Source organism: Neodiprion virginianus, chromosome 6 (genome assembly GCF_021901495.1).
Source record: "Neodiprion virginianus isolate iyNeoVirg1 chromosome 6, iyNeoVirg1.1, whole genome shotgun sequence".
Taxonomy (NCBI): Eukaryota; Metazoa; Arthropoda; class Insecta; order Hymenoptera; family Diprionidae; genus Neodiprion; species Neodiprion virginianus.
In genome coordinates, this window is record NC_060882.1 from 30209751 (window position 1) to 30220756 (window position 11006).

The following is an 11006-nucleotide window of genomic DNA, read 5'->3' on the forward strand; positions in this document are numbered from 1 at the left end:
TGTCGAACACCATTGAGCCCTCTGCTACTGGGTTTTTATAGTCAACGTCCTTAGGGACGATATTTTCCTACGGTAAAGAAATAAGAATGTATTCTCCGAGATATAAGTAAAAGATTAATCGACCACTCATTTTTACAATAAATGTCCTTGTGAACGAAGTATATATATGGTATATATATATATATATATAAAAATAGCCTACTCATTCTCAGCTTATTCACACTTTTTTGCCTTCCCGCCAATTCAAATTGAATTCCCGGCTTTTTGCAACATGTATTTGTAGTCGAGGAGTTGTTCGATCGTTGTAAGCATGTATGGTTAGGGTCAGAAGCGGTCTGTTTACGGCTGTAAGTTTTGATCACGGTTTCGACAATTATTCGAAGACGTTTGGATAGTATAGAATGTCGAATATACGATGGTCTTTCGGTGGTGCCCCTACAGCTTTGAGGCAAGTCTATTGACCGTAACTTTGAGTATAATTTCAGCATTTAGTAAACATCTCGTCATTTATAGGTTAGGCGTAAAAAAGAAATGGTTTCGACTTCAAATCGTGGTCAAGTCGTTATTTTACAATCATTTTTTGGACTGGGGTTACGTATGCGACGTTCTGATGGAACCGATGTTCTGGTTTGTTGATAATTTCGCTGGGTGGCTTGGTCCGGTAAGTATTTTAATTAGGTCCTTTCAACTTGATCGGCCGATGTATCATTGTCACTGTCGAAGGAATCTAAGAGTTCGGTGAAAATTTTTATGCATTCCGACACGCCACACTCTTGTTTGAAAAGTTTCACAATAATTCACTGACTGACGTAAAATCTATAGTTGTTCGTAGTAATGGTGACCTTGTTGACTGCATCCATCGTCGCAATTGCCTATTGGATAGGGCTGCCCTATTGGTGGGATAAGAGTCCAGCGATGACTGTAGTATTGATATTAATAGGGAATTGGTTACTACTAAACGTCAGCTTCCACTACTACATGGGCGTCGCTGTTCCTGCCGGGTACCCTCCCAAAGGAGAACTCATTCCAGAGGCTGTCAGTATTTGCAAAAAGTGTATCAAGCCGAAACCACCAAGAACACATCATTGCTCGGTATGCAATAAATGTGTTCTTAAGATGGACCATCATTGCCGTATCCTTGCTACCTTTCTTTTTCATTTTACTTTGTTTCAGTCGTCGTTTTGCAGAGTTTGGCACTTAGACGGCCTTGATAAAAAATTTCAAATTTTCAATTTTTTCTCAGTGAATATTACAAGTCAAGTTGTTCACTGTTTGTGCAAGAAAAATAACCGAAGCCAAAATATTTGAAAATAGTGGCGCGAGCACGGCATTTGCTGTTCTCACACTTTGTGCTATGCCAAGTAGGTACTTCCAGCTGAATGTCTTTCGGACGGTAAAAAATCAAACAAATGATCAGTTATAACCTTAAGCAAATCGTAGCGTGGCTGAATAACTGCGTCGGACACTACAATCACAGGCATTTCTTTCAATACATGGTCTTCACAGTTGTTGGAATTTTATTCATTATGATATTTGGAGTAGAGATTGCCTATCAAGAATTCTTTCCAGAACAGGATCCCGATTTGGAAGGGCATCCTGTACGGATAAATAATTCTCTCATCATTCCAGTGGTTGGTATTGCAATATTTTTCTTTGAATACAAGTAGCAGATTTTGATTTTTGTTTATTTATATCGCAAGTTGCTAATCGAACAAAACTATGCATCTGTGAAATATTTTCAGACGGAAAGTCTGGAACATTTGAGTCAAGAAGAGCTTGATGAAATCGCCCGACAGGCTGCCATAACGCAAATGAAAGATTGGAAACGAAAAGCAATAATTTACGCCGCAATGATAAGTCTGGGCACATTTGGAGCATTAGGAGCTCTGGCCTGGTGGCATTCAGGCCTAATTACGAGGGGAGAAACAAGCATTGAAGCTCGAATAAATAAAACAGAGTCCGAAAAGTATAAAGCCAAAGGTTGGGTGTATCAGAACCCGTACGATTTTGGACCTAGAGAGAATTGGAGAATATTCCTAGGGCTGAATGGAAGGTATGAAAATAATTGCATTTCTCAACTATCAGTAAAGATCAGTGGTGCATGTTTCACGTTTCAGAAGTTGGTGGCACATTCTTTTCCCATCGACACACGGGCCCTACGGAGATGGCCTTACATGGAACTCAATTCACGATGCAAAACTTTCATGACAAACTCAGTTTTACCACATTGCTGTATCACTCGAGAATAATCATTTAGTTTTTTGACTACTTTATTAAAATTCGCTTAATAATCTAGTCAAAATTTGTAGTATTGTCGTTGAGATCACAGTACTAATGTTCAATAGCTAAAATCAGTTATAAAACAGCAAGTTTTAATGATGCAAATATTCGCGTCCAAGTCTAACTTTAGACTGTTACATGTTCTCCAAGTTTTAGTTTTTAGTCAGACAAAATTAACGCACCAAGTTGTTATTTTTACATATTTTTACTCGTCATTACGAAAGTTGGTGACCCAATAAATATACGTGTATAAAAATTTTCTATGCTGCTTCGCAAATATGCTTTACTAATTTATAATGATATCATATTGTAAATGCGCGAGAGTGTTACATTTAATTATTATAGTTTGATATGTGCAATACTCAATCGCATGTTACAAATGCTGGCGTAGCTATCGGAGGACTAATAAAATTCAAATATTCGAAGAATTTGAAATAGGTACTATTATGAGAAATGGATTTCTCTTTTGAGGTATTCTTTTTATTACTACTGTTACCATCATCGAATCAGATCTAAGCTTCGATCGCTCTTAGATTGTATCAATTGTCGATTTAACTACTTCATTCGTACAATCACAATAATTATACATTGCTATGTGCTAACGACATCCATTTGTAATCTATAAAGTACATTATCAATCTAGTCGACAAACTATTTTTCTTAATAAATCTATGATAATTGAGCATATTGAGTATAATATATATATTTGGCATTTTCTCGGGCCACACTATTCTTTCTATCCAATCAAGATAATGTGAAACTCTAGTGTATATCCCAGGAAAGTCACGCAATGCACAGAGTTTCCCAAAGCATGTGATGCCTATCACTTGATAGAGGCAGCTAATAAGTGGATGGACAATTTGTAGAGGGCCTCCTGAGTCTCCTTGGCAGTTATCGGACTGCCACCCGCCAGTTACATCGCCAGCGCACACTATACTGGGTACAATTCCACGAGGAACTGCTACTGATTTATTATGGCGCAGAGCGCATGCAACGTTGTCTAAAATGTCTAAACGTGCCTTCAGTAATGCATCGTTACTGTCTTCTCCTGAACTTCGAGTTCATTGTTGCATCGTATTATACAACAGTAAAATTTTATAATGTTATAAATTTGATTTCGATTTCTTCAAAAATTACGTTAAATGCAATGTCGGTTGAGGCAACAAGTTTCTTGCAGGTATGTAAATTTACCTAACTCAGTTCCACCCCATCCAGTAGCCCAAGCCTGTGCAGGCGTAGCATCGTACTTGGATAGAGGCATGCTGGTCTTATGTGATCTGTGAAGGTAACAGGAATTTTGAGTTCTATCAGAGCTATGTCGGCGTACATAGCTGCAGGCTTATACGTCGGATGTCTTTGTATCCTGATAATCTCGACAATCCGGCCCTCTACATGGTTTCCTAAGTTGTGAGCTCCTAAGCGAACAACAGATGGACTCCCCCTTTGGAAGGAATAATTTGATACTGAGCTCAAGAGACAAGATATTTCCTCATGTTTTTTCTTTTTTTTTTCACGATTGTCCACGAGTACAGTGAGACGCAGTTAGTACCCAACGTTCCGAGATCAGTGTCCCACTACAGAGGTAATTGACTTGTCCCTCATTGGGCCAGCCAAGGGCTACCATGTGTGGAAATTCCAACGATTGAGCTTCAATACCACTTACAATGAGAGGAGTATGCAGTCCTTCGCACTTGCTATGTCCATCGTTCAGTGGAACACCTTCGTGCTTGGTGCCTACCAAAGCTAGTGCCCAAACTTTTTTACCGACGGCCTGTCCATATTCTTCACATTCTGGAAGTGTTTGTAAGGTGCAGAAATTCTTGGACTGATTTAACAAAATACAAGTTTATATTATACTATTTTTTGTGAATGTACTGATTTCAGATGTTCGTTTAGGATTGTTAGCCAATGTGTCGATATTCACATTGGTATTGAATTTTATGCCATCTTTGTTGTACGGTCTGTTAGTGGACTTCTCTAATTGTGAGCTTGAATTGAAACCATTGGTTTCCTGAACGCTTGTTGTGTGGTTTTTACTTTCTAAAAATTTTAACTGGGACTGGTCATTTTCGTCAATTTTTGTTGCCTGATTCGAACTAGTGTGGTGATTTTGAGACCACGTGAAGCTATCCTCTCTCATGGCATGATTATAAGTGTACCAAGCTGGCTGGTGTGAGTCATCCTGGGTATTTCGGCTTTTCCGTGAAATATGTTCTGCTTTAAAAAAGCCATTGTGATAATTCATTGTTGAAAGTATTCAAGTTTACCGAGGCGCGTCGATTATTTATGCAAGCCTTGTGATTCATTTATTCTCACCGGGAATCACAAGCCGCCGTTCGCATCGCGATTTTGTACCCATTTTGCATACATTAAAGCAAATTCGAGCGCGATTGGTATTATGTTGTACCTGCAAGTTGGTGCCACACGGTCTTGACTTTCAGAAGGAAAGTTCCGAAAATGTATTTCTCCGCCGTATTTCAGTTTACGACGATACATAACATCTATGGGGATAAAAACTACTATACCTACAACGTATTATAATGGTTCCATGATTCGTTCGTACATGCAGTTCTAACGCCTCGGCGCATACAAAATATAATTGGACGCGACGAGTTGCGTTGTCAAATACTTCATTTTTAATTTGTTGTAATCGTAGAGAATTGGCATTGTGTGTAGCATATCGTGAACAGGTGGTCACCTCTCGAATGCAATGGTGTATCATGGGCAATCATGGCAGATGAATAACCTTTAATACAAACTGAGAATACTGTTTCGCAGCTACTAACACATCTATGCACCAGTCATCGTAGTATATCAGGATTTTAGCGACCATGCCGGCAGGGCGGAATTCATACCGACCGGTTGTCATTATATCTAAATATGAGTGGATTACTATTTAATTTTACTGACACACGAGCTCCCCATAAAATCAAAAATCTTCCGACCTATTGATTAGATATCAGTGAATGGAACATGTGTGGTCATTTAATGATAAAACTATCCAGTGTGAGATATGCGATTGAAGAATTTAATAAAACTGAAGGACCAACAGAAGTGTTGAAACGGTGTTGATTAAAAATGAACGAAAATTTCAAATTCATGCGACTTACTCAATATCCATCGTGGCAGAGTCAGCCCATCCTCGACATGTAGAGTAAATCTTTTCGGTCGGAAAGGTGTAGTAAATGGTGTGTTCCTGCGGAGGGCACTGAACATGTTTTATATTCCTTCGGGAAGCACTAAATAATTTTTATATTCCTGTAGAGGGCACTGAATAAATTTTACACTGACACTGAACAATATAATAATTCACAATCCCTGCGATGATTCGTGTTAATAACTTCACTCACATCCTTGTGGTTTCACTCACTGTATTCTGAAATGACACTATATAGGTTGACTGCACAAAGTTACAAAAATCACCACTTACTGAGAACATGCGATAATTATTCGGGAAACAGCTAATGAAATTATACACAATACGTTGTACTCGCTGGATTCCAGCCATGTACAACTGTACTAATCGGGTTCGGAAAATCGGCTTACACCCCAGTTCCGTTCACAGCAACGAAAACTGAAACGAAAAATTTTGTTGGCCTAAACACCTTTGCCACGGCAGTCGACCGCTCACACCGCGAAAATCTCATCGTACGATTTATAAGTTAAACAAAAATATCCTCGGCTGTGTTGCACATTTTCTTTCACTCGAGAAATACCATACTTACATCAACAATACAAGCGGCACGCGAAGATTTGACCGTTAAATTGGCGGTAAATTGTCAAGATGGCACCGTGTCGATCGTTTGTCGATTGTTTATAAAATATGAGACTGCGCGCGTGTACAAGCACCGCTATCTAGCGGTGAATAATGTTCCAATCGGTACAAGAATATTCAATCTAATTGGCTGATTCACGGGCCCGCTCGAATTTTTTGAATAAACCAACGTATCCGTCCAATCACGACACTCGAACTACGCCCGTTGGGTATCAAAATCCGATGACAAGCGATCGGTGATAAACACAAGTTCGCCATTCCAGAAACATTTCCCGCAAAATCTTGCAGAGACCTGTTATCTGATTAATTTAGTTATCTGATTTAAATTCACCACGTTGCATATTCAATATAAGTTAAAAAAAAAAAAACACCGAATAAAATGTTCGACCATGTACTGTAAAACCCGCGCAAGAGACGCTATAACCTTTTTTCAAATCGAGTTTCGCATTGAATAAATAAATACATATTTACATTCACAATTATTTTCCTAGGGGCGAAGAATTGCCACGCGAGTTAGATAAACCAGCGCACACTCAACATACACTGCGTCAGCCTTATGACGAAATGATTTTTCTTTATATTTGATCGAATTGCGGTTGCGAAAGATCTGTATTCCCGGCGTTGCATTTTTATAACAACAGAAATGGTCAAGCTATGAACGGTGCTTAGGTCATAGCAATTGCAGATTTACTTCTACGTTAACACAACGAATAACTTATACGAGAATAATAACATGATTTTTATACCCAGAACGAACTACTGAACCTTTATTTAGTCGAGTTGACGTATCTAAATCCAAACCATGAGAGATCTCAAACGGAAGCGTTGAATGGGCATCCTGTTAAAGGAAGCTAGCTGAAAGCAGCACTTCGTGCCAGTTATGTGAGTCCGTAATTCTAACGATTCGCAAATAATGGTCGATAAATGAAAGTGTCAAATGTAATTTGGTCAGTATCCCATCTTTAACTTCTCTGTCTTCTTCCAATCCGTTGCATAGTAGATAAAGATCAAACATTTGTATCAGTATGTCGAAATTCATATCGACCGGCTATTTCCGAGGTAATGCCGGCATGGAGACATAGATGTCAGTAGCTGACTTTAATTTTTCCAACTTTCTCTTTCGTACGGTTGGTTCACTGATGTGTACGGTAAGATGAAAACAAACGGATTTGCAAGCATTTGCAAGAAATATTGGTGTTAACGAAATTACCCGCAGGGTGCAGATTAAAAGCTTATACATTTATTGAGAAATAAATAATCATGACTGAGTTATTTCAAACAATATTTATTGGTTGTACTTGTGTGTCAAAGTCATGATATTGAGTCTGGAAGGAACTACTAAGGACAAAGAAAACTACGAAAGAACGACCGGTTTCCCGCGTTACCAAAATGGCGCAGGTAGCGGCGTAACTCAAACGGTTCGGACGATCCCGTCGTTGCGTGGTTCGGTTTATCTGTTCGTTTCGCAAAGTGGCACCGCTAATATAAACACAAAATAGACAATGGCGAGTGAAAGTTCGTTGTCGTTATTGACGTTGACGAGTTCACAGGAAGACAGCATAATTTCAGAGCTTCGCGATAATGAAATAAATCTACAAGACCTGCACGAGTATGTTTTGATCCCAGTTATTGTCGCATGTATGATAAATATCAAAGTTTTGCTCATGAACTATCGAATGTTTGTTAACGAATTCAATAGATAGATGCTATTATATGATACAGTAACCTTAATTCCAATTGCAACTCTATTTCTCAACACAAGAGTTCAGTAGATTTATGTTGGGAGAGGGATACAATGTTTTCATCAATTTCACTTGCTTTTTCAGTCCATAGTAATGTTTAATATGTCATTATAAATCAAGTTTTGATTCTGGCAGCTTTGCTTTCGATCACACCGATATTGTTGAAGAGAAGTTTGACATCAGCCATTATCAAGAGACGCTACCGAACCACAATGATCTGTCCACGCAAACTGTAATGCAGGCACAGATGCCGGCAAACCAGGAGTTTGCTGGCGAATTAAACTTCGAATTGTTGCCGAACCAACAAGATGGAAGCAAGTCTTGGGTGGTAAGTTTTTACCTGAATTAATAATTGATCTATTTTACCAATTTGCACTGCACGCATATTGTGTCAATGTATCGTCACCTTCTATTCCGAAACATTGAACGCCACACGTCTAATTGTCAGTAACATGGTGTTGAATGTAGACTACAGGGTTGAATTTATGCATTTTAAGAGCGTAAAACGGTAGTACATCATTTATCTAAACTTACGGGAACTTATATTAGATTACCGGTCTTTGGGATATTTTCCAAATCTGCATTTATACAGTTCTTACACTAGATGTAAAAAGACATTAATTTCGAGAATTTCGCAATTTAATCCCTATGGCTGTTCTGTCTCATCGCTTTCATTGACTTTCACCTGAGACCAGTGATCTTTGGTAATAAAACAATGTGGTGGAGAAATTCTCTCAACACACTGGCTCTCCGTAGATATTCTCATTTACGATGTGCAATTGTATACCTGCTTTTTTGTCTTCTTATATTGAAGCTATTGAATATCGATACTATTTGCTGAGAATGACAAAGATAATCAAAACAATGAGACTAGTAATCTTGATTACTAGTGAAACAATTTTTTCTTAGGTAATTTTCTCTCCTTAGTAATTGACCTCTGCAAAGTCAACGCGCAACTTAGTTATAATGTTTGGGGACGGCAGAATTTCAGTCGCCAGGTTGTGAGTTGCCATGTTATGACGACGAGTTGAAATATTGAGGAGAGTTAAAAATCCTGCCAACGATGTAAGCGATAAGTATTCTTTGTTTGGTGTATCGCCAAATTTCATAGAGTGATTTGTCTTAACGAAGAGGGTGCGTCATACTATAGGCTAATACTAGTAAAAAATGAATAATTTTCTCTATTTCAGTACTCCGCGAAGCTGCAAAAAGTTTTTATTGAGATGGAAAAAACTCTGCCTTTATGGGTCAAATGGTCACCACCACACGGCCAGCTTTATGTAAGGGCTGGAATGGCTTTTTGCGAGCCCACCCACCGGTCAGATCCTGTGACTCGATGCCACAATCATATCGCCCTTTCAGATCAGAATATCCCATTCCTGCGACATGTGCTTTCTTGTAAGCATAATGGGGCGAGATATTGTGAGACCAATACAGGGCACTATTCAGTCCTTGTACCACTTGGAACTCCTGAGCCCGGTACTGATTCGGTTCAAATGGATTTCACTTTTCATTGCAAAAACAGCTGCAGTACAGGCATAAATAGAAAACCTACCGAAGTAATTTTCACTTTGGAGACGGACAGAGCAGAAGTGTTGGGGCGCCGCAAACTGCTTGTGCGAATTTGCAGTTGCCCGAAACGAGACAGGGGCAAAGAGGAGAAAGAACTGCGGGAATCTTCAGGTGTAAAAAAAAGAAAAATTATGTTAGGCAAAAAATATATATCGCTACCTGTAGAACAGCAGCATGAAACCGACGCTGAAATTTTCTCGTTCAATGTTAAAATTTATGGCCGTGACAATTATGAAACTGTAAAAAAAGTTACATCAAGTGTCATGGCTCAGACTCTTGTCGACGGAGGGCCATCAGCGGTAATACAACCGTTAATCGAACACATTAAACGTCTACCATAATATGCATTGGTATGATGCAAAATTTATTATTATTATCATATTGTCTGTTTTAATTACGCAAAAAAGAAAAAAAGAAAAAAAAAACTTCATCGTCATCGAAGGAATACTGACTGTAAATGGAAACAAACAATCATATTTTTACGTTATTTGATAATTGCACCCTAACTGAGGAAATCAATTCCATACAGCACGTATGTACAATGATTCTATGATGACGCATATGGGGCATTATTTTTGAAATTGGGCAAAACTTTGAAGGTGAACATCAAATCAAATCTGCACATAGCAGAAAACAGTGTAGGAATACCCAGGGTGGATACAACAATGCCGTAGTCGTGATCCCGAGAATGCATAGGTTTCCCAATTCTATATAGGCCACACACCACAAAAAAAAAAAAAAAAACTAACCAGTTTTTTAATATTATTGACAGCAATGAAGGTCTGGGTCCTCTAGACTTTTTTTGAGAGTAACTTGACAAAGTTCGCATTTAAATAAATAATGAAAATGTAACGAGTGATTGGCTCATAATGATACTTGGCTTAAAATTCACGAAACAATTCGAAAAGTTGGTGATAATGTTGTGATATAATTCTTTTCTTATTTAAAAAACTTTTTTTTTCAATATTCCTTCGTTTTCGAGTTGTACTCATTTGAAAAATTTGAACGCGAACTATTTCGAAAAGCACGTCAAGAATAGATCGAAAAAATTTTTGGAAACCTCATGTATATTTCTTTTGATAGGCAAAATGAAATTTAAAAGAATTATGTGAATAAAAAATTCGAGTTTAAAGTCTTTTCCGATTTATCAAAAAATGTACCTTACGCAATGTCTTTTCTACATACCAGTAATTATTATATTGATAATTATTACGATTATTATTTGTTAAGAATTACCATACATATTTTGTTTACTTCATTTTTAAGAGGACAATTCTTCAGCAGGATCAAATCTGATGAGTTTGTGTCTATTGCTCAATTTTATTGTTGCATTTTTAACTCGTGGAACTGCGTTCCATTTACAACGGTTTGGATGTTCGGGTATTATTTAGTAGACCAACTTGTGCCTTAACCAGTAGTCGGATCTTTTTTTAAATTTCGAACTCGAACGTTCAGATATTAATGCAAGTGAACTAAATTAGGAATATTTTCGTATGAAATGTTAGTTTAAGACCGATGTTTAAAAATAAAGTTACTGATACAATTTTCAATCACGTGATCGTTATTTTCAAGTATTCACATCATTACTTACAAATAGATTTCACGACGGCAATCACAATTTGTGAACCGTTGAATAT

The 11006-nt window shown here is 37.9% G+C and overlaps 2 protein-coding genes and 1 pseudogene across 6 annotated transcripts; 2 read left to right on the plus strand and 1 right to left on the minus strand.

Annotated features, from left to right (window-relative positions):
• The first annotated feature begins 275 nt into the window (after positions 1–275).
• LOC124306654 (palmitoyltransferase ZDHHC16B) lies at positions 276–2922 on the plus strand. 4 transcript variants are annotated; one of them, XM_046767503.1, is made up of 6 exons: positions 276–448; positions 514–661; positions 823–1132; positions 1441–1631; positions 1743–2053; positions 2121–2922. In XM_046767503.1, exons 1-6 carry the CDS (start codon positions 402–404, stop codon positions 2206–2208), a joined length of 1095 nt encoding a protein of 364 aa, XP_046623459.1. In that variant the 5' UTR covers positions 276–401; the 3' UTR covers positions 2209–2922. The 4 variants fall into 4 exon arrangements, with proteins under 4 accessions (XP_046623459.1, XP_046623458.1, XP_046623460.1 ...); XM_046767502.1 differs by having other exon boundaries at positions 278–448; positions 2118–2922; XM_046767504.1 differs by having other exon boundaries at positions 286–448; positions 519–661; positions 2118–2922.
• LOC124308002 (serine protease snake-like) lies at positions 2862–4639 on the minus strand (annotated as a pseudogene).
• Positions 4640–7205: 2566 nt separating this feature from the next.
• LOC124306655 (cellular tumor antigen p53) lies at positions 7206–10919 on the plus strand. 2 transcript variants are annotated; one of them, XM_046767507.1, is made up of 3 exons: positions 7206–7664; positions 7933–8125; positions 8988–10919. In XM_046767507.1, the coding sequence occupies exons 1-3, from the start codon at positions 7558–7560 to the stop codon at positions 9708–9710; spliced, it is 1023 nt and encodes a 340-aa protein (XP_046623463.1). In that variant the 5' UTR covers positions 7206–7557; the 3' UTR covers positions 9711–10919. The 2 variants fall into 2 exon arrangements, 1 of the variants encoding a protein (XP_046623463.1); XR_006908658.1 differs by lacking the exon at positions 7206–7664 and adding an exon at positions 8707–8862 and having other exon boundaries at positions 7998–8125; positions 8988–9126.
• Positions 10920–11006: the final 87 nt, after the last annotated feature.

Bases quoted from the DNA above. Each gene is read 5' to 3' on its own strand.
- LOC124306654 (XM_046767502.1), top strand. From the start codon at position 402: ATGTCGAATATACGATGGTCTTTCGGTGGTGCCCCTACAGCTTTGAG. The intron at 1,133-1,440 runs GTATCCTTGCTA...AGCAAATCGTAG, and splicing joins TAAGATGGACCATCATTGCC to CGTGGCTGAATAACTGCGTC. The intron at 2,054-2,117 runs GTATGAAAATAA...TTCACGTTTCAG, and splicing joins TTCCTAGGGCTGAATGGAAG to AAGTTGGTGGCACATTCTTT.
- LOC124306655 (XM_046767507.1), top strand. From the start codon at position 7,558: ATGGCGAGTGAAAGTTCGTTGTCGTTATTGACGTTGACGAGTTCACAG. The intron at 7,665-7,932 runs GTATGTTTTGAT...TGATTCTGGCAG, and splicing joins AATCTACAAGACCTGCACGA to CTTTGCTTTCGATCACACCG. The intron at 8,126-8,987 runs GTAAGTTTTTAC...TCTCTATTTCAG, and splicing joins ATGGAAGCAAGTCTTGGGTG to TACTCCGCGAAGCTGCAAAA.